The 23,903-nt window shown below is 37.1% G+C and overlaps 1 protein-coding gene across 1 annotated transcript in view; it reads left to right on the forward strand.

Annotated features, from left to right (window-relative positions):
* The first annotated feature begins 258 nt into the window (after positions 1-258).
* EMC2 (ER membrane protein complex subunit 2) overlaps positions 259-23,903 on the forward strand; it is a 36,599-nt gene continuing 12,954 nt past the window's right edge. Inside the window, exons 1-5 of the mRNA XM_083861965.1 lie at positions 259-371; positions 6,679-6,792; positions 7,419-7,483; positions 11,714-11,799; positions 14,640-14,697. Of these exons, the coding sequence (XP_083718091.1) occupies positions 284-371; positions 6,679-6,792; positions 7,419-7,483; positions 11,714-11,799; positions 14,640-14,697 (411 nt within the window). The 5' untranslated portion in view covers positions 259-283. The remainder of the gene's footprint in view (positions 372-6,678; positions 6,793-7,418; positions 7,484-11,713; positions 11,800-14,639; positions 14,698-23,903) is intronic.

The following is a 23,903-nucleotide window of genomic DNA, read 5'->3' on the forward strand; positions in this document are numbered from 1 at the left end:
CCCTGGTGCCCGCGGGCGGGACAGGGACAGGAATAGGAACAGAGCGCCGCGGGCTGGGGAACACGCGTGTCCCCGTCAGCGCGCTCCGGACGCGAGCAAAGGCCCGGTGGGACAGGCTCCGACCCTTCGGGGGCTCCCCTCCAGCACGGTGAGGCTCTCTCTGGCCACCGCGACGGTGACGGAGGGGATAGAAGGGATAGAAAGGATAGAAGGGACGGAAGAAGCCCTGCGAGGCCGGGCCGGGCCCCGCCGCCGCTCCCGCCCCGCTCCCGCCCGGCCGCCAATGGGGCCCGGGGCCGTCACCGCGCCGCGTCACGGGGCGGCCGCCAAGATGGCGAAGGTGTCGGAGATGTACGACGTGACTTGGGAAGGTAACGCCGCGCGGGCCGCGCTCCCCGCCCGCCGCCAGGGTCCTGCCCGGCCCCACCGGGCTCCCAACGCGGGGAGGGGGCGGCGCTCCCGGAGCCCCGGGGCGCGGCAATCCCGGGCCCGGGGAACAGCGGCGAGGGGCGGCGGTTCTGGGGCCGCCCGGCTCCTCCTCGGGCCGGGGGCGGCGGGGCCGCGAAAGCCCGCGGGTCCCCGGGCGGTGACGCGCACCCGGCCCGGAGCGCCCCGCGCCTCCCCGTGAGCGGCGAGCCGGCCTTCCCTCGCCTCCCCCTGACTTCACTTCCCTCCCCTCGCCTTCTCCCGCCTCCGCCCCGCGGGGACCGACCCCACGTCCCCAGGGCGTCGCTGCTTCCCGGCCTTCTCCCCCCCCCCCCCCCCGGGTACAGCGCTTTAGCAGTAAAAATGGTCTCCTGGCAGGGCCAGCAGTTTGTGTCGTAGTGTATCTTCTCCTGAACTGAAAATTACCTGATATTCTGGTACAGCTCGCTCATAAGCGTTTGTGGGGAGAGTACAGGAAGGTCTGAAGTGACAAGAGTTTTTGAGACTCCTGCTTTCACGTCTGTTTGATTATAATGATTTGTTTTTCATATAGCATTACTGTCTGAGCTTTACTCAGCGTTCTCAGTGGTTCGTTTTTCATAACCGGTATTCACATGTGAGCTCCAGACAGCCCTTTGCAGTCTCCTGTCAAGAACCGATGAATGGCTTATTGTAATAATTTTGGGCCATAAAGGGAAAACCTTCAGCTATGTACCATGCATTGCAAACATTATAGTGTAGAGAAGATAGTGCAGGGAGAAGCTGTGTGATCTTGGGTTTTCATTTACTTACTGCCAATCTGTGAAGAAATAATTGAGCAGTAGAATAAATCCCCAATCATGAATTAATGCTTAGTTTGGTTTTGTAGCTAACAGGAGGAGCATTGCATGGGATGTATTTTGGCAGATGCTAATAACTCGCCCATTGAAATAGTGCCCATGCTATCTTTCCTGCACCTTTTCTGTAGGATTGAAGCAAAACAAAATAGAATTTTAAACATTCAGGCTTTGGCTCAAATTCCATTAATCTCAGAAAAAGTTTTAGCTGGTATTGAAGAAAATAGGGCTGTAACTGAATTTAAAAGGATGAAGAAGTGAGCTTGCTTGTGAGTGTGTCTGGAGGTCAGTATAAAGTTAATTTTACTTTGGTGGTTGGTTGTATCACCATGATGTCGTTAGACTAATGGGGAAAACCTTGATTGACCAGTCTTTTAAATCTCTTGAATGAAAGTATAGTACTTGTGAAGCTCAGCTTGGATGGTAATCATATGGATCAATAACTAGTGTTACTGTTTGATTTTCACAGAAGTTGCCCTAAACCATCTTGTGTTGAAATATTTTCCTGAGCAGATGTTGTCACAAAATGCAGGGATTTAGTTGTTTGTTTTGTTTTTCCTGTTGTTCTTGGGTGTGGGTGATGGAAAAGAGAAATGAGCTTTCTCATAGGATGGGTAACACACACTGTGGTTGTGTCTCTGTACATTTACCATAGATTGTTTTGGCCCAGGGTATTGCAGGGTGTATGTTTATGCTCTAACACAGAAGCCAGGGGTAGAATATTCAAGCTTACTGCTTCTTGGTTAATTCATACTGAGGGGAGCTTCTTATTCTTAGAAATAACTTCCACATTTTGTTTCTTAGAGTTCTGATTGACAGCTGTGGCACCGTGCTAGGTGTAGAGCTTTGCATATGGGTGGGGTTGAATGAGACACTTCAGAGGAGCAGCTGATGAGTTTTATCATATCAACTTCTCAGTCTCTTCAGGTGTACATCCAAATTAAAGGCTGGTGTATGTTGGCACAAGGGGTTGTCTCCACTTTGGAAGCAATTTGAAAATTTTTTTTTTTTTTTTTTTTTTTTTTTTTTTTTCCCTCTATTGGAAGAGATGAAAAGTAAAGTGAAAAAGGAGTTCTGTAACAGACTGTGCAAGGACTCCTCTTAAAAGAGATAACTTTTCTCTTTCCTCTCTATGAGCTTTAACAGATCCTGGTGCAACAAAGCTTTTCATGGGTGAGGTGATCCCAGCAGTGTTGTGACCTAGTTCCTAGCAAACAACTTGAACACAGTTCTAGGAATTTCATGTAGCTCATTTTTAATCTCTCTAAAATGCCAAATTCATGTGAAAGCAGGTGTATAGTTAATGTGTCCTTTATATACTCAGGCCTTTCTAAACGAGACATTTTATACTTACATATTGCTTAAAGATGAATCTGTGAGTCAAGGTTAGGAAAGAAGAATAACATGTAACAAATGAAATAGTTTGTACCTTGCTTTGCTTTTCACTCAAGTTCTTTGAGACAGAGGTAGCAGTTTAACCATGGTTAATTTTTATTAGGTACAGGTGGTTAGAAAAGATAACTGAAAACAACTGTGTTTTCAGTGTGGGAGCTGTTGTTTTTATTTTTTTTTTCTTTCTTTCCTGTGTTGCTTTATCTCAAGCTTTAAAGTGTATTTGGAAATCTGTGTAGCAAGAAGACATCTTGCTTAACCTCATGGTCTTGATCAAAGGACTTAGATGATCCAATACCACAGAGTGCTGTGGCATTGAAAGAGAAGGTTATGTGTTGTTATGTGACATATTTTACAGTAAAGCTTATTTACTTGTAAAGCTTATTTACTTGAGACAAAAGTGATATATTGCTCCTTTTTTCTTCTTTTTTTTTTCTTTTTTTTTTTTTTTTTTTAAATACTGGTACTAATTATCCTAGAGAAAATGACATATTTCCTGCTTCCTTCATAAATAAAAGAATTAGAAGCTATGTGGAGTGACAGGAAGCCAAAAACTGAGAGTGTAGCCAAGGAGCATGATGTTAGTAGGCTTGCACATTACCTGGTGATGTGCAGCCTCTTGCTAGGACTTTCTTAAGCTGTGTAGAACTTCATAGAATAAATATTTATCATATTTTCAGTGATACTTTAAAGATGAATTTGTGGAGTGGAAATATTAAAAAAGCAAGCACCTGTGTAACATCATTTTAGGAGCACGTTTGGGAGCACGTGTAAAATTAGCACGATCTGCCAACAGGCAGCAGTTCAAGAACTATTAAAATGACAATTGATTTTCACAGAAAATACATCTGACATATTGTCAGAATTGGACAGAATAAGCCAGGTTTTCTTTTCTTAACCTTGCACAGCAGCATAATGTTGTTAAAAACATCACACCCTGCTAAAGGGAACCAGTGACTTTTGGCTGTCACAGCTGAGCTTTTTTGGGGATCTTTGAATGCTGTCATAGCAACTCTTGTTTCACTCAACAATTCTCTTCAGTGGATATCAAAATGAAAAAGAGAAAGGAAAGGTATAGTTTTTAAATTAGCATTCTTTTGATATAAATTGAAAAAGTGAAAAAAGTATTTTTTAAGATTTTTATTAGCTCTGAATGCCTCTTGCTTAAGTTCCCTGTAACATTAAATTAATAATTTTATTTTCTGTATTAAAAATTGCACTGCTTCAATAGTGGCACTTAAAAAGTTTTCATTACCATGTTCATGGGAGACTTTTTTCAAGGAACCCTTCACAATTTTTGAAAATACCATAAAACGCTTTATAAAATGAAGTTTAACAGTGCGTATGTTTCTTGCATATGTGTGCATCTGGAAATATGTCATATACACAAAAAGAGAGAATTCCAAATGAATTTAAAAACTGAGGACTTCTGTCTTTAATGTCTCTAGTCATTAGAGTCCAATTTAGGTGACAAACTCCTTTTCACTTAGAAACTGAATTCATATTTATTTTGTATGGAAAGTCCCTAGGAAATAGTCTAGCATTTTATCTCTGCAGTAATCTATTTGCAATTAACTGTTTTTGATATGGTTTTGAGATGTTCTGTGCTGCCTTTGCTTTCTTCTGGCTATTCTTAATTTTCAGTTGTAATCAAAGGGCCAGATTAGTTTGCTCTGGGTTTTATATATGGATTTATGGGATTACAGCAGGCAAAGGTGAGGTGCTGTGTTTTTTTTTTTTTTTTTTTTTTAATTGAATCCCTTTTGACAGCAGAGTTGCCAGGGTTAGAGGCAGCACCTGCAGCACCCAGCTGTGACACCTGTGCCTCTGCCTGCACCTGCCAGATGAGAGTGCACAGAGGTGGCTGTGGGTGAAGGTTTGGTGTCTGGAACAGAGAATCAATATTCAAATAAGCTCTGGAAATGTGGTGGCTGTGGGGTCTGCCATGGTAGTGACTGCCATGGTAGCTGCTATATGCCAAGGTGATATTTTGGAGTTTGCCATTTCTGTCTGCCCCAAAGTGCTGATTTCCTTCATTTCATCAGGTGCTTTTAGATACCAAGGACTTGAAAATCATGTTCCAATTAATCAGTAGAAGCGTAGGTGATTATAGGAGGATTATTTCATGTCTGATTGCTCAGGCCAAATGAACTGACATCTTACTGGACACAAAAATGAAACACTGGTTGTGTCTCTTGGCTCGCAGTAGATTTCTTGCACGGTTTTAGGCAAAAGCAAACATTGTCCCAAGTGCCTCTGTTCCTTGGAGCTTGTAACGTTTTGGTTTGCACCTGCCATGGGTGCCAATTTAGAAAAACCCAAGTCTAAAACAAATGTATCAACTGCTCAGTACCAGCCTATAGGTGACAAGAGAGCTTGAAATTAACCTTAAGACATTTCTTAACCTTACTTATTTTTTTCTTCTGAAATCCCTGATTGCTTCTGCCCAGCCTTATATTATGTCTCCAAGACTTAAGTATTATTGTCTGACTCTTTTGATAGATATCTTAGTAAAAAATTCATTGTTTGGCAACATTATGAAAAGCCTTGTTTAATTTTACTGCAGTTCTTAGTGTTTTCTTTCTTCTACTTTTTACATAAAATTCAGTATTTCTAAAATTAATAAATGATTCATTTATCACCTCATGTTCTATTCTCTGTCCTACAGGTTTTTTTCCATTGCTGTAAATGTTGTACTTGTGTGATGAATGGTAGTTGTACCTTCTGTTAATACATAATTCAGACACTATTCCATTTGGAATCAGACTGGAATGAAGGCATTGATAATTTCCAAGTAAATGAGTGGGTGGAAATCAGACAGCTTATTTATTTTTAGGCGTTTAGCTTGTCAGCTTTTGTGAATGTTTGTGTTCACTCACATTCTTGCCGTCTAACGTTGAATTTCCAGGGACCATCATATGTCTAGAACCATTTAACTTCGCCCATGCATATGAAATGTAACCCTGTGGTGGTTTTGGTTGAATTTCAAAACACAAAATGTAGCACAATAACAGTCTTATGAGCGATCTGAGATCACTTCAGGTAGATGGAACAACTTTCAGTGCTTTATTTTTAACTGTCATGTACGTTAACTCTGTGTTTTGAAGTGCAAGGAATACTGACAGTGTTTAGATCTAGCGCTGTATTTGCTTTTCCAGCAAATTGTAAAGTTAAAAAAAATATTAGCAACAGTTATCCTGGTACCTTCTTATTTGTGCCTATTACTATCTGGTAATGAAAACTATTTTCCTCAAGTTTTCTCAAAATTTCTTGTTGTATATCAAACAGCTATACACATATAAAAGTGTATGTGTATATAAAATCACATTCTTAGCAATTTCTTAATCTAGAGGATAAATAAAGCTCAGGCAAGGTAGCATTCTCTAGCTTACTTGATGAATATGCCTGCTCTCTTGGAGATCTTAGGTGTACTCTTAAAACAAAAATCCTAATAATAAAATAAACTGTTGTTTCTATCTTGTCTAGATAAACAGTGATACTTTTTATACTTCCCTAGTGCAGAAAGCCTTCACATCTGTGTCTAGCTTTACTGAAGCTCCTTTCTCTAAGAGTGTGTAGATTCCTTTCAGAGTGGAAACTCTAATGTTTTTTCTAAAATTTCAAGTGAAAATTTACCCACCTGTAGCAGAAATTCAATTTTAGTGTTGTTTGTAAATGTGTGAAGCTACTCGGGAGAAATCTCTTGCCAGTTATTTAACGTAACAACAGATAAATTTAAATACTTTTTGGATAACTAGGTATACCTTTTTTACTGCATATGTTCTTGGCCTGAGAGACTGCAAACTTAGAAGTTGAATTGATTATGTTAGAGCATGAGCGTAGTTTGGGTAATCAGGTTTCGGAGATCTGTTCTCTAGTAGTTTCTTAATATTAGTAGAAGTCACTTTCTTAGCTCTGTTGCTCTTTAATCCCATTCTTCAGATGTGTATCTTAGCTATCATATGCACATTCAAATGCCATTACTGTCTGAAAATCTCAATTTTTTTCTCCCCTTTGCCCACAGATATGCGTGATAAAATGAGGAAATGGAGGGAAGAAAACTACCGGAACAGTGAACAGATAGTGGATGTTGGAGAAGAGTTAATTAATGAATATGCATCCAAACTTGGAGATGACAGTAAGTAAACAATTCTCGTCTGATTTTGTTTTCTTTTTTCAGTCTCTGTATATTTAACAGCCTTTATATTGTCTTTCAGTACATGCTGATGTTGATGAAATGTATATTATTTTCTTAGTCTGATAGACTTCCAGAATTCCAAGAGCTTATTTCTTTCCCAAATGTGGGCTGCAGTGAAAACAGCCATAAAAATTACCTGATAGAGCTCTTAGCTTTCTCAAATAGTATTTAGACTGCAATGTGAAAACTTCATTTGAAACTAATTAGATATTATTTGCCTGACTTTCTGTTCTTCAACACTGTGACAGGAATTGAAGCAAGTTCTCATGGGGATCTGTCTAGAACATGGCAGTTTTGATGTTGGGAAAAATAGAGAATTAGAGCTTTTTTTGCCTTTCAAGATGTCAGAAAGTACTTTGGCACTAAAAGCGCTAAATTGCTTAAATTAGTTTTTGATTAATTCCAGCAGTTTCTTAATTTGTTTATTTCAACAGTGATTCATGGGAGTAGAAGGGGAAAAATGTACAGACAGAATTAATTAATCCTGTTTATATGATAGGTGCTTCCTATTATCTTAAACAAACCCCAAAACCAATTATCTGCATTTATTGTCTCTTTGTGTCCAGTTTGGATAATTTATGAGCAGGTGATGATTGCTGCCCTGGACTGCAGTCGAGATGATTTGGCATTGGTAAGTTTTCAAGCTGGCTTTTCTTTCCCACTGTATGTATTCATCCTGGGTGTCTCTTCCAGATAGTTTTTTTGGAAGTTATAGGATATTCTGAACTGCATAGCTTGGACTGGTAGAAAGAATATCTATCAAAATTCACAGCTATGAAGAAACTGCCACCACCTACCTCCTCTAAGGCATAACTTTTGTTTAGACAGATCACATCTCTTCCAATCTAGCCATGAAAATATTTACAGCTATTCTGGTATGGGCTAAAAGTCAAGAATAATATTGAAGTTGCCATATTGTACAGAGAGTGTTTGTTTATTGAAAACCTCTCAAATTATGTTGGTTTTCTGAATGTTAGTTAGAATGGCCCATCTTATATATCATATTATATGTCATATTGGCTACCATCAAAGAAAGTCACTGAGATATTGGGGCAGGTCTTCAAGATGAATAAGGAACTGGACTGCATAATGTCTAAGGAAAGGCTGGGAGATCTGTGTTAAGTCTTAGGAAAGCCAAGAAGGAGTTTTTGGATATGTACTGATGGGAAAGAAGATATAAATAAGGTAGGCATATATTTTCATAGGTGTGCAACAAAAGACAAGTGCGGAACATAAGCTGAAACAAAGGAAATTCAACTTACATATTGGGACAAACTTAGTGAATGCTTTATGACAAATGGCACATTGAAGCTGTGGAATCTCCTTTGGAAATGCTTAAAAATAGATTGGGTTATGGCTCTGCACTCCCTTGAAAATTGGTTCTGTTTTGAGTGGGATTTGGGAGCAGGTGACCTCCAAAAGTCCCTTGCAATCAAAGTCATTTGGTGATTGTTGATAAAAATACTGTTAATGGATATTTGAGTTTTGTCAATTTGTATGCAAATTTATTTGAATGCTATAAATAGCAATTGAGATAAAATTAGCTTATTTTGAACTGTAGCTTGTTTGTTAGATTAAAAACAAACAAAAAAAAAGCCACTGAAACAAACAAAACAAACAACCCAGTCAACTTAAATAGTCCTTTAAAGGCAAAAACAAGAAAAGGTAAAAGTTTGTCTTACAAAAATTTTATTGATCTTTTCACCCCTTCTTCACAAAACAGTCAGAAGAAAACAGAAGCTTACCTTGTGCCCTGAAATCCATCAAGCTTGAGCTTATTCTAAGTAAAAATCCATTTTCAGGGCTTCAGGTCTCTCATGGCAATTACTCCTCCAGTGCCTTGTTCTCTGTCAGATGACAAAATATCTCATAAAATCTTTGACGTTCATGTGATGTCATTAGGGTAAAACTTGATGCAAGGAGTCAGACTAGAGGAGGAAGTTGGGAGAAGGGCAGTTTGCAAGTCACCAGAACTAGGGTTATCTGGCATCCTATGTATATATATGGTAAAATGGAATATGCTGGAAAGTATAGTACAAGACTTTGAACTTATGAACCCACTGAACTTCCCTCTCTTCTGTTCCTCAGAAGAAAATACTGTTGTAGTATAGCTGTTTGTTTAAACAAAAACAAATAGACTTACTGTTTAAATAAATACATTTCTGTGTCCTGATTTATATGTAAAACAGATTTGATCTTTATTTTCAGGGTCTTCTAAAGAAGACTTTCACAAAATTGTTGATGGAGCCAGTGTTGAAAGATCAGTTGTGAAACATTCTTTGTTTTTACTAACCCTGGCAAGGGAGTTTAAATTTCAGTGTCTGTGCCCTTTAAGGAATATTGCTTGAGATGAGAGAATGCAACATTTTATATGCAGCTCAGAAATGAGATTAAAAGCATAGGTGGAAACTTTAAGGGGTTTTTTTAATTTTTAAAATTTGATTTATAGTAAGTAAGTAGTTAATTCAAATAAGTCAACATTATCTGTGGCATTTTACTGCAGCTGTAGGTCTAAAGTAGACAAACAGCTTTGACACTTCTGTTTTTTTAGCAGTGAGCTTTTGACAAGCTGGGATGCATTTTGCTCAGGGGGATGGGTATCGTCTACTCCAAATGAGAAGCTGAGGTAGATTTCAGAGTAATTTCTCTGACTTCTGTTTTTTTATTTTTCTTTCTTCTATTTATTACTTTGTCCTTTATGCCCTGCACAAAACCCCATGTGTAATGCATGCCCCTGCTGCAGCCAGTTGGTTCATGCAGGTGGTTTAGTGCAATCACCTGTTGTTGGCAGCACTTGCATTACCAGTGTTTTACCTGCTCAAGTCCAGGTTTATATTTCTCTGCCTTCGATGTTTAAAAAGCCAGAAAACATATTAAGTGCAAGTTGAAGTTTCACATACAAATTATGTTTGCCATTATGACTGAGGGAATTCTGAAAGAATCTCTTCACAAGTAGATTGTTGACATGGTGCAACACCAGTCCTAAATAAAACAAACTATTATGGGCATTACAAGTTCTATTTAAAAAGAGGACATTCAGTGCTACTGAGTCCAGAACATTTTGAAGATACAGCTGGCATAGTTTATTCATGTGCTTTTGGTTTTATCAGTGTTACAGTGAGTTGTTCATGACTTTCTTACAGCATTTCTTGTCATTTTGTGTCTGATAGTTTAATCTACAGGAGTTTATTATGGCCCTTGGAGTGATGTGTTTGATTGAGTAATAGTTGTGTAGTGAGACCTAATATGAACAATTCTGGTCTTGCATTACTCCTGCACTCGAGCACTACTTTCATGTTGTCAATGAGAATTTTTTAGATGTAAAAGTTCATCTACAGATTTTGGACTTTAGTATTGTAAATGTGACAATTTTTGTTATTGGTACTTTTTTTTGAGAGAAATAGTTCATGTGTTTATAAAAACTGCTATCCTTCAGGGTTCACTGATCACTGGACCACAGGATGGATTTCTTGTATGCAAAAGTTCTTTTTAAAGTCTACAAGGTTGTCTGGGTTTTAAAAGCTGGAGTGAGTCTACTTTTCTGGAGTATTTAATAAATTTTCCTGCCTCTTAAGAATGGTCAGAGATTAGTTCAGACATCATGTAACATGCTGCTAAGTACATGTAGGTTTTTTTTTTTAGTAGAGCAACAGCAGTTCGTCTAGACATCACTCAAAGTGCCAGTAAACAATTTCTGTGCTAAACCTGAGCCTTTCTATGTGAAATTGCATTGTAAAGATCTTGGTTCATTGCAAATTAAGTTGATTGGGATGAAAATAGTCTGTTCTTGCTTGAGGCGAAGCATCACAACTTTGGTCACTGTTGCTTTTCTCTCTTCTATTTCTTGGCATCTGGGAGAGATGCAAATAGTCCTCTTGGATGTGCTTCAGCAACCTGTTTACATACAGAAACAGAGAGGGATCCTACTAATTGTTACTGATTTGTACTTTTTCCTTTGACAAGTGGATTTGATGGGATGGACCAGATAGATTGGCCTCTGCTAGAACCTTAGGTCTGAAGAACAAGTTTCTAAGTTGAGTTGTATAAATCAGTGCCTGGAAGAGGAGGATTAAGTGTGAAGCTTTTAACATGATGCACACCACTGGTCTGTTTTGGGAGCCTGTGGACTGTCCTGCCTCACACTGTCATGAGTCAGCTACAAACCTTACAATGCTGTTTAGCCACATCCATGATATGGTTATGAGTTAGTTTGCTGTGGGGAAGTTGTGAGTCGGTCCCTATACCAACATCCTCTCCTAATCCAGAAAAATCTGCGTGTGATGAATTCTTTTTATCCAGCCCAGGTGTCTCATTGATTTCAGGAGTTAAAAATTATGCCTCTTCTGCCAGCAGGCTGTACCCAAGCCAGTAGCAAACATTTTCTTTGGATGTCAGAGTTCTATTTTAAAAATAAACACAGAGCATTGTATTAGCATAGTTTGTTCCATTGTGAAATATCCATTTATTAAAGAAGTATCACTTAAGCTCTTACTGTCTTTGGTTTTTTTACTGTCTTGTGTCACTGTGGGGCAACTAAATAGAATTCAAGTTTTACTAGTGTCAGAGCTGTTTTATAGGTGATTGTAATTTTCTGGGCAAATAACTATTTCAAAGGGGGCCTGACAAATGCCCTGTATGGAAGATACTTGTTAAAATTAGTCATCTGACAGACAGAATTTCAGTTTCTCTTTATCAATGCATTTTATTGCTTGTTTCAAAAATTGGTATTTACTTTTACTCAGAGTTGGCATGGCAGGTGGTTGAATTATGAGCCAAGGCCTTTTTTTCTTCTATTTTTTTTTCTTCTAGCTTCTGTGAAGATAATTATAATTCACAATAGTATTTTTGGTTCTTTGTGTAGTTTTGTCTTCAGGAGCTGAGGCGGCAGTTTCCTGGGAGCCACAGAGTTAAACGGTTAACTGGAATGCGATTTGAAGCTATGGAAAGGTAAAACCTGAATTTTAAATAATGTACTTTCTGTCTGAAAAACATGTTTGCTCTTTCTTAAAAAACCATTCAGCCGTTACAAAATGGCAAAATAATGCTGAGAGTTTCTTCATAAGAAATAACAGTGTTCATGATCATATTAAGATCTTTAGATATTTGTATTGGATTTTTGCAGGTAATATGCAGTGTTTCATTTTCAGAATCTTCCCATCAGAGATCATAGATCAGAAGGATCTCTTACTTCACAACATAAGTCATTATGCAGTAGAACACTGCACAGTTTTTTGGCAAATACTGTGAGGTGTAGGTTTCATCTCAGGGAGCTGGGGCAGCATATGGAAATCAATTCCAGCAGGTTTTTTTGCCTTATTGTTCTTCTGTACTCCTGATTACTGCAGGGTGCAGTTCTTTACCCTTGTTTCCTGAATGTGGATAAATTAACTTAAAAAGGATTAAATCTATAGATTTTTTAATAGAAAGAAATCAAAAAATGTATGGAATAGAATGGCAGAACATAAAAATCAGACTGACTTTTTTGAAATATCCTGTAGAAGGGTTATAACATACTAAGTTCAACAGGAATTACTAAAATAATGAACATACTAAAATTTGTCAGCTTTCAAAATGAATGAGCTCAGGACTTGAGGATGAACTTTATTTTACACATTTCTGCTTGGATACATCTTTGTTGTCAGCATTCTGATCTATAGCACTTGTCTTGGGTGTTAAGAATGACTTCCAGTGCCTTTGAGTGATAGGAAATTGTTCCATGCCACATTTTGCATACAGAGTTGGTGAGTTTGGAGCCTTTGGGCCATTTTGATAAAAAGGAATTGGAAATACCCCCAAGTGCTTTTTAGAAAGATACTTAGCATACATTTTTCATCCATTACATTCTTGCAAAATTAGCTTTGAAAATGGTATTTGATATGAAACACTGATAAATGTCCATTGCTTGGATCAAGAAGAATGAATAAATAGACTCCATTCACAGGATCTGTCTCAGGACAACCAGATGCTCTGTGTTTCACACTTATATATAAAATGTGTGTTTTTGAAGAATTTCCATTAAACTTAGCTCTCTTTTCTTCATTTTATATAGGGTAGGAAGACAGAATGACAGCAGTTTTTCTCTCTTCCTGAAACCTATTCAGAAGTACAATAGATCATAATTCAGTTCAGGCTTATGTGACTACATGAAACATGTTATTGCATGGGAACTGATCTTCGTGGGAGATGACTGCTGTACAAACGTCATGTGTGGTTTCAGCAGTGAAGCACTGTTGAGCCATAGTTTTCTGAACGTGCTCAGCAAAGTTCTTAACAATGTGTCTCCGTCAGATCAGATCCTTGCGATTAGAGAATCCAAGAGCAGAGAAATTAACAAAACCTGAGGTTTCATGTCCATAGGTTTTCTCTAGGAGTCAGAGCAGAAAGAGGCTTCAGCTTGGGGTTGTTTTGAACAGGAACCCATCTGCAGGTGCTCTAAGTCTTGCTCAGGAGGAGCTTGTCTGCCTCCCCTGACTATAAAAGAAGTCTAGAAAGATTTAGGCAGCAGGCATCGTGTTTCACTTCAGTTGAAGTGAACTTCTTATTAAAATCTAGGTGACTTGTGGGATCTAGGGAGGATCCTGCTTTCCCCAACAGGAAGAGGAAGCAGTGAAGAACATCCCCATCATAGACTGAGGCATCCTTGTAGACACTTGCTAATAAAAATAATACTATTCTGGAACTTCACCATGTAAAGCTGGGGTTATGGCCAAAAGATTCAGTCTCCCAGAACGCATTTGACAAAGCAGCAACTAACAGAGAACAATAATAGAGCATTTTACAGCACATCTGCTCAAGTCTGTAGCAGTCACCTTCTACTTGTTTCTGCTTTTGTGCTTCCTTTCACGCCAGTTCCTATACCTTATGGTAGCTGGAGTGGACAGCTGAGCTATGGTAATGTCAGCAGTGCTTAGGGAACACTGCAAGCATGTAAATGAGTGTCTAAGGTGATGTCTAAGGAATGTGGAGCATCAGAAATCAATCAGCAGTGTTTCTGATAAACTACTTGTCAAACTACACATGAAGACACAATATATGCCCTAGTTCTGTGGCAATAGCACAACAGCTGTTGATGAAACGGTGTAGTGAAATGTGGTTTGAATTTAATTATTTCATTTGTTGGGGACATGTACACAGCTGACTGAGCACACAGAGCTGTTTCCAAGAAGGTATAGCACCTGAAGTAACCTGTTTCAAGCACACTTAAGATAGCAGAATTAATTGATAAACAAATAAAAAAGCAGGAAATGATGGAAAAATTTTCTGTAAAGATTTATGTTATAATCTCTGGTAGACTCCTCTATGGATCTTTCCAGTTTGCTGTTTGCAGCTGCTTATACTTTTTAAAGTCACAACAGAATGCATTTTACATGAAGTTTTAAGTTACAGCAGTGAGGTGGAATGTCATTATTTTGGATGGCTTTTCAAATTCTGGAGTTTCTGTTTCTTGGGAGATGTGAAAGGGGGAGTAGGAATGTGATGGTTGAACCTATTGGGTAGAGATAGAGAACAGGCAGGAGAGTGAGATGTTTGGTGTAAAATATCTAAGTTGCTGCTGAAATGGTATTTCATGAAGCAATTCTCATGTCTTTTTCTTAATTCATGATAAAAAATACTGCTGTTGATACTTGGCACTCTCTCAAAAGAATTTTGTATAAATAGTTTGCTTTGTATATGTATATTATATTTCAGTATAAAAAAATGCTGGAGGGTTATTAACTATTGTAAGGAGAGTCAAAAAGTCAGAAATTCTGTCTTAGCAGAAATAAATGAATGATTTCTTTGTACAGGTATGATGATGCTATCCAGTTATATGACAGAATTTTACAAGAAGATTCAACTAATACAGTAAGTTTAAAAGTTAATTCTAAACTGCAGTGATGTGTTATTTGATATTGTGACTATATTTTGTGTTTCAGGGTGGAAAAATATGTGTCTATAGTAATGTATTTGTTTCCTTTAGTCTTCTGCTATAATAACCAATATTATTATAGCAACGTTACTCATTTCATGATGGGAAGGTGTGATGTGATATCTTATTTAAACACTGATTTCAGGAGAGAGATTATAACCAGTGATCTTTCCAGAAGTCTTAGTAGTGTTTAGAGTTGGGCCATTCAGCTCTTTCGTTTCCCAGAATATTCAGTATTTAGAAGACTAACAGACTCTGCCACGTCTTCTCTGTTCCTAATGTGTAATCTTACTTAAGGATTAACTATTAATACATTAAGGTAGTGCTTGAATAGCAATTATTTTGATTTATGTCTGGGACACTTTACTAGCTCTTGAATCAAAATGCATGAAGCATGCCAGTTGTATAAAACAAAGTCTGAGACAGACTGTACTTTTCTTCTAAGCATTTTTTGAATACTGTTTGTAAAAGCCACTGTGAGCTGTTAGCTGCCAAAATAAAAGTCTAGAGAATCTTGAAGCAATATATTTTCATTGATAGTTTTTCCCACAAGGATAAAACTTGAAATATGAAGAAACTATGGAGCTTCAGATTTTTATATGGCATAGATATTTATTGGAAAGTCAGAAAATTATTATTAATCATTGAGGGTATAAGTGTTACTTGGTTTTGAGGAACTGTCTATTGGGTAAACTTCTATGTTAATGTAATACTTGGGCTACTGCAGATGTTTTGGCAATCTCACATAAATTTTCCTAGGTGTGTGTTGAACCTCTACCTTTCCTTGCTCAGCTTACTTGATGTGGTCTGCTATTCAGGGAAAGAAAACCACAGAAACACAGATAACTGAGGTTAATTAGGATATGCCAGAGCTGGATATAGATCATGTGCCATCCCTTAAACTACGTAAACCGTTAAAAAAACCCACAAAACAAATAAAAAAGCAAGCAGCAACAGTAAAAAAACACCCCAAACCACCAGAAAGTTATTTTCAAGGCAACACATCTGGAAACAACACCAAGTTAAGCACTTGGACAACAGTGGTAGGTTAAAGTCTGTCTGTTAGTAGTGATAGAACTTGCAGATTTTGTGCAAGGGTAAAAGGAGCTATTTCAGTTTTCACTCTTTTTCACTCTCCCTGAAGTAATTGAAGCTTGAGCTCAAGAGGTTTTGAACACAAGATGCATAGGTGTCCACAGTGAATTGTGGATTTTATCAGTGTGTGGCCCAAAGCGTTTCAGAGACACTAAGTCTTCAGAGTCGTGTTGAACCAGTATGGAAGCCATTTGCAGTGAAATCACAGAATGGGTCACCTTGGTGCATGTTTTATGACCTTCTGCTGACAGCAGTGGAAATGGAGCACCATATTAAGAGACTTTTATGGACCACAGATCTTCGAAGTATGCGTTTTTGGCAGCTTTGCTTTTCAGCTATCTCAACATAACTAACGTCATCGCAGTGCTTTGTTGGATGGCTTTACAAAACAAAATTATATATTTAAATAAGTAAAATGCATGATTATTTCTTTATTCTGATTTACTCTGTAATGAAATCATAAAGATCCATAAACTTGTTATACTTAGAAGCATAAGTTATAAATATTAGAACAGTTGTGTGGTTGGATTTCTTAAGTTCTGGTAATAGAATTGGAGAATGTTAAATGCAAAGGAAAGTTCCTTCTATATAACTAGAATTGGTTGGGTAAGGCTCGCATGTAAAGAGTGAAAGTTAATGAAAAAACTTTGATCATTGTCATGTGTAGATTTCTTTGTCATTTACCTGTTAATTATTTCCAAGCACACATGTGGCTGCTGTAGAAAATAAATATTTCAAGATTTTGGAAAAGCAACTGTTGCTGAGTTTGTCTTGGCATTCACCTGACTTTATAGAAATGTTTTCTGGTCTGCTGACACATGGAGTTGCTTATATACATTAAATGTTTTGGCAAATGCTTTAAGTGAAACGTAGACATTGGTTCACACAAATCATGCAAAAATCGTACCTTGCATTGACTGATCAGAACGTAGCATGGAAAAAGATTTTTGTAAAAAGTTACTTCTTTTAGACACATAGCAGAAATTTCCATTATAAAAAGTAAAGTTTGAACTCAAACTGTGTAATGGACATTTCCACTTTCATATGACGTTTTGTTGCTGAAATTAAGATAACAGTAATTACTTAATTTCTAGGATAGAATTCAAAATAGTCTTTATTTTTAAAATATGATCATCTCTAAGTTCTATCTCACTCTGCACTTACTTGCTGAAAAAGATATCTCATTTGACAATGGAAAAATGTAAATGTCACCTCAGAGATTTTGTTTCATTTTTCAAAGCATGTAGATGTTGAGTAATAGTCTCTTTTCTAAAGACTTGAACGAATGAAACGTGACTCTTGTGAAATGCATAACTTGCATACATTTCAATAGGGTAAAATTTATACTCTTTTCCACTCTTGTCTCTTTTGGTTGTAATGATGGTGTGTTAGAAGTGAAGCTGACATTCCTCTTACTAAAGCTGCATAGTATTTTCTATCACAGGGCTCTTTTTATTAAAATTTCATGTAGTGTCCAATTGAAAATGTTTATAGTGATGCTGAGAGTGATTGATTTGTTTGTAGATCTTCAGATAAAATGCTTATTCTGATTCTCAGAACAAGATAGAGTTATTGTTTTTTTAGGAGTGTTAGTAGAAAGGACTTTTTTGTTTGTTTTTGCTCTTTATGAGTTTCATTGACAAATCCTTATCCTGCTCTGCTTTGGAGGAAAAGCTTTTAGTTAGCTAAATATTTTTCATCAGTCGGGCTGATGAACAAGGTGGTCTGTTCAGCAGAGCAGAGAAGCTTGTTGGTGAGAAGGGAAATTGAGTTCATGTATTCAAGATTGGTGTCTAACCCACTCCAGTGTCATCCTAGTGCACCTGCAGTTTCTCCTGATTATTCAGCTCAGCCATCAAGAAAATTGCAGAGCACTTGATCAGCACCAGATGAAAGTGAGATAAGGCACAAAGTTCTGCCCTGATTCTAATCCGTAGAAAATCTAGAGTCCTTATTAGGGTAATTCTTCAGTTGTTTTTATTGCCACTTTTTCAACCAAGCTTTTCATGCAAGACACTCTGTATGCTGCCTTAGCTCAGGACCTCTGGATAGTCTCATTACCATCATGGGTTTACTAATATAATTATGTGAATGAGGAATTTAAAATTTTCATAGTAAGATGGTTTTCCCATCAACTCTATAGGACCAGGCAGGAATGAGTGTATGCATATGGTCACATGAAGTTACCCTTTCTCTTACTCGTTTGAGATTCTTTTCATAGATGAGCTGACATATTTCAGAAGAGGCACAGGAGGTGGTTGAAGAACTCTGGGAATCCAGAATGCTAGAAAGATTCAGAGCAAAATCTTAGTACTTAGTATCACATAAATAGGCAGCAATTATATACCATGAATATCTTTTATCTCTTTCTGTGCTATACTACCATCTTGACTGTACAGATAATCTTTCTTTCCCTACCTCCTTGTCTCCACTAAATAAGATAAGGATAATGAGCACTGAGTTTGAGCACTGGGTATCTGTGTATCATCCAAACTGTGATAATTCCTTAAAACTGCTGCAGTAGCTGTCAATTCATTTTTAACAGAGACCTCCTGTGAAGATCTTGCAGCTTTGTACCTTTATCTACAGGATGCTCTAAGTTGCAAAAGGGAAAACTGCTCACCAAATCTACTTATGGGGAGGATTTTCTGAGGTGACATGTATGTTTCCTTAAATATATTGGCCATGCTGCCAGAAAAGACAGAACTAGACCTAGACATAGGTGTGTACAGTGGTAGTTTTAAAGGGAATCAAAAAAGATAGCTTGTGTCTGACATAGGATAGAGTTGGTGAGAGTTGTGAAGAATGGCAGCTGCTACTTCAGTTAGTTCCCAATGAGAACTGATGGGTAAGCTGGCACTGTGTGGTCCTAAAAAAATGGAGTTTTGCTTTTGACAGAGCATCATTTACTATTACAGGGGTTTTTTTGCTTCTTGTTCAGTCATGGTTTGTGAAGTGAGAGAGCAGAGTGCATTCCACCATTTTTCCCATGTTTTATGCATGTAGCACTTCTAAATGTTGATGGAGATTTTGTTGCTTGAAATTAAGTATTTGAGAACAGAAGAGCAGCTGTACTGCAGTTGTGGCAAAAGTCCATTTGACTTGTCCTATGTCTGGCTTTGATTTATTGCAGATACAGAAGTGTGTAAGAGCAGGGCAATGACTGTATGCTGTGGTCTGTTCTGCCAGTTTCTATTCATTTTCGTCTTGCGATTTTTCTGTGCCAAAAGCGATAACTCTGTTCTTAATGACTCTTCATAAAATTTCTGCATAGATTTTTTTTAAACTTACTTAAGTTTGCCATGTGTACATTTACTACATAATTGAGAAATTAAATGTTGTAATTTTTAATGGATTGGGAAGGTCTCCCATTTGTGCTTTTTTTTTTCTTTTTCCACACCTTCAATCTAACAATTTTATTTAATGCCTCTGGATTAGTCTGTTACTTTCAGCAGTTGTTTTCACTTTATTAATGCTCATGACTTTAGAGATCTTTTGCACTTTCCTTCCCTCTCAGCTAAGTCCTAATGTGAAGCTGTTCTTGTTGCCATTCTGTGCCTTTAAACTCTGCTGCTGTTCTCTGTGTCATTTCTGTGCTTTTTCCAATATTTGGAAATATTTCCTATATTTGAGTGAGAAACGAGAGGACTGAACAGTCAGTATTAAAAATGAAAGAGCATTATAGACTTTCAAAGTGATGCCATGGATGTGTCTCTTCTGTATTCTTGTCTGATAACTCCAATATCACGGTTTGGGGTTTTGGGGGAGGGTTTTGGGATTTTTTTTTAAGATGGTTTCTGAACACTGAACTGATGTTTTATAGAGCTGTTTATTGTAAGTCCAGTATCTTCCTCTTAACCAGACAAATTCAGACAGGTTTTCTGTGTGCATTAAATTAGTATTGTTTGACCCTATATGCAGCCATTTATGTAGATTAAATTTCACAGGTTATTTTATTGTGCCGGTAAAAGTATTCATTAAGATTCATTATTGTGAATGCTATTCTTTGCTGTTGTCTTTTGTTCTTTATACTTAAATAAGTCCTTATCAACATCTAACTTTACAGCACTATTAATTCCTTGTTAGATCTCTTATCAAGAGTGCTGAGCAGTGGTTTTTAATACAAGTGATTCTGGGATTCTCAGTGCAGAGAACTCTTTTCTCTGTATCTTTTGACTTATTTATCCATCTGAAGACCTTCCCCTATTAGACTGTGGTAACTTTAGTTTCCTTCAGAGATTTCAGCTTCACGGTGAGGCATTTTGTTGAAATTATTTTATAAGTCAAAGATGACTTTACATCTTTTTACAAAGATGACTTTTAGAGACTGCTTGAAGAACTCCACTAGATAAGGGAAGCCTTACTTTCCTCTGTGTAAACTGTTCTTACTTTTTGTTGGTATATAACATTTTTTGTGTTTGCTGATTCCAGGCTTTAGCTTTTCAGCCTGTACAGCTTCTAACAATTTTCTCTATGCTGGTGTTAGACTTTATAGGTTGTTTATTGGATACAAAAAGTTATGTTTTGCTTTGACGTTATCCTTAAAGGAGCAGCTTCAACCCAGTAGCTCTGTGCCTGCATAGGTGTGCAAGATTTAACTGTCTTGTATGACTAACTTTGAAAAAAATCAGAATTCTGGTAAAAATAAATTCATTATTGTGGTTGTTTTTGATTGTGTGCTATTTTTGACATCTGTGTAATTTTTCCTTGTGCCTTAGTTGTAACTGTTGACACTTCTGTTTTGATTCTCATATTGCAATTTGAAGGAAAATGTTTCAATGTATCAAACTGTTAGACCAAATACATATTTTCTAAAATGTTAAAAAGAAAGAAAAAATTTCTTGTTAAGATGAAAAAGATCATATGTTTAATGCTGTAGTAGTTATACAGATAAGAAATTCTTCCTTTCCTAGGGGTCTTAATCCCTGAAGATTCTCCTACTAATACTTTACAGTCATGAAATTTAGAACAATGTTAGACTCTCGGTATGTTTTACTATTGAAATGCAGAAGTTGATAAATGTTCAAGTCCTCACTTCATTTTGAGTCTACTTAATGCTAATTAAAAAGAATCATGACAAATGGAGGATTAGTTCTTATACCAGATTGGGAATTACTAGACATTAAAAGAAATACCTTAAAAAGCTTCACTCCTTAATGAATTTGTGCATACTGAAGTAGCTTAGTCCATATGATACTGATTCTTTAAGTATTTCTTTAAGATGCATATATCTTTCCATTAAGAATTATGGATTTACAGAATTAGCCAATAACCATTCCAGTGTTTTGCTTTAAACTCTGGAAAGTTGAGGGGGAAATCTGTGTCATAGTATCTGCGTGGTCAATTCTCCTGATCTTGTTACAGCAGTGGTGGTTTTGCCTTTTTCTTTTTACTTAAGGTGGAAGGATACAGAAGGTTGAGTTGTTTTTTGTATGAAGCTTGTTCTAGAAAGTCTTAATGTTGTGATGTGAAGAACTGAAATGTAACCCTTGAATGCTATTTTTTAAATCTTTATCAATGTAATTGTTTGTGACTGTTTTAGTGGGCTTCTTAGACATCAAAATAATTTCAAGTCCCTGTATTTAAAAAAAAAAGTTCTCAAGAATATTCTTGGTGGACTTGAAATTAATAATGGAACAGATTTGTATTCTGCATTTTGCAGTTTTTTAGTATCCTGCAGTAGGTCCTCTAAAAACGAGTTTATATTTTGACATGTGAAGTTTTTGGTAAAGAGGGCCTTTAACATAATGCCTGGTTTTCTTTTATCATCTGGTTGTAAGACAGGTAATAAATTGGAAATACGATATGAATGCTTGGTAAAGCTTCTGTAAAATTGGTGTGAGTCTGGCTTTACTTAACAAGTAACTATCTTTGTATGCTAGAGTGGTTGTTAGTGTTAGCAGTGGTTCTGTGCAGTAAAGAAAAAAAATTGTTTAATTTGTATGGAAATAAAGAAAAAAATGATACTATGAGTGTAAATTGTTGTTAGTTGCTATGCTGTCCTCAGGATGAGCACACAGCAGCACTTGAGCTGACTCACATAGTGAGCTCAGGGGCAATATAAATGAGAAAAGAACTGGAAGTTTACAGGACAAAAACTGGCCCATGTTTTGGTTGTAATGCAGGCCCTTTTGTATATATTTATATACATATATATATTATGTACATATATAAAGTACTGATTACTGGAATTTTTGAATTTTATTTTTATTTTAAAACTGATAGACTTTATGATTCCGAGAAAAACTAGGAATAGGAAGTCAGATAGGAGAGTAGTCCGAATACCATTAAAAACAATAGTAGTTTATTTTCATGTCTTTATTTTTCTACCTGTCATATCATTCCTGTGAATCACAGATCTACTAAACACCTCTCTGCATATTTCTTGGCCTTATGATTTTACTCATGTGATGGAAAAAGTTAGAATCTGCTTTAAAAAAACCTCTACATTCTCACTGAATTCTTTCCAGTGCTTTTAAAGACTTTCAGAAATTCTGTGCTGCTAGACAACATTTTGTTCTTCCTCAGGATGTCAGCACTGTTTTGAGTGGCTGAGCCTCTCTTTTGTAAACTTGGAGTTCTCTGTAAATAAACTTATTTCCCAGCATTTTTGAGGGTGGAGAGAGTGCAGATTTCAAGCCCAGATGCTGTTGTATTTTTGGTGATGAGAAAGGTGGATTAAAAAAGGAAGTTTTAAAAGTTGTAAAAGTGTAATTTTGAGGAAATTTCATGGCTTTGGTGCAGCAGAGAGATTCTGTCAAATGTGTATGTAACTCATGTAATTCTTAGGTGCTACCACCAGAATTTGTTAATTACATGTATTGCTTTTGTCCTTGTTATTTGATTGCAGTGGGTTACATGCTTGCTATAGGTAAACATCAGCTTCTGTTTGTGACTAGAAATAGTTATAGCTTTTCATTAATTAATGTCTTGAGGCACTGGTGATTTATGTTACTTGGGAGTGCTGTGGTTAAGAAATAAAGCAGCCATGGAAAAAATCTGTTTCCAGCCTCTTGGAGGACTGACTTGGATGCAGTTGAAGGAGTTGCATTAGAAACAGAGAGGAGAGTGATTTACATAGACTGTTCTTGTTTGCCATTACAAATTAAGTTGTCATATGAATTGATTGATTTTATATATTTAATAGATTATTTTAGTTCTCAAGGGTTTACTTTAATCAGACTCTTGATTTCTTTAAATTTTGAACATTACCCAGTTGCCCAGTTGTTAATCCAAGAGCTACATTTGAAAAGCTGCATGTATAAAGTCGATAGTCTGTTACCTGCAAAACCCTTCTGTCTTCCTGGGCTGTAATTAATTGCTTGATGCATTCCTGTGGCTGTGCACGCTGTTATCCCCACTTTCTCTCTTTTCATGTTTCAGGCTCAGTGGGCAGGTCACTGGGCTGTGGATAATGTCAGCTTTGGGTAGAGGGTTAACACTGCCCTGGTGTTCCCACCATAGAAGGGGGTGACCTGCTTTACAAACGCCTTGAGAACCACATAAAATGTGACAGCAAACAATGGTTTTGGTTGAGGTTTTTTTGATTGTTGTTTTGTGGTTTTGTTTATTATACCAGCCTGATAAGCATGTGGGATTATTCCTTTTGAATTTAAAGAAAATGAGTTTAATTATGCTGTTATCTTTATTTTTAAAATAGCTAAAATAGGAAGTGTGTTATTGTTACAGTGATAAATGTGTCAGCAGTTAAAATTTCCAGTTATGGCTTTTAGCCAGATGTCTCCCAGTAAAAACAGAATGATGTATGTAACTTCACAGGTTGCAGTTTGACAGAGAAGCAGTGGAAACCACACTGCTTGTGTTCTAATTTGGCCCCTGATGACGCTTCTCTCTGCCTGTGTCCTACATTTAATCAGAAGGGTGAAATATTTTTTTCCTCACTTGAATTGTTTTCACTGAATTTCCATTAAATATCTGTTTGTGAGGGAGATAAAGGGGATGAATTAGAAAGAATGAACTTAGTGTCAGAAGCATTTCTGTCTCTTCTGTTTTGGTGCTTGAGCTGATCTATCACTGTCTTGTTTTG

Source organism: Zosterops lateralis (assembly GCF_965231275.1).
Source record: "Zosterops lateralis genome assembly, chromosome: 1".
Taxonomy (NCBI): Eukaryota; Metazoa; Chordata; class Aves; order Passeriformes; family Zosteropidae; genus Zosterops; species Zosterops lateralis.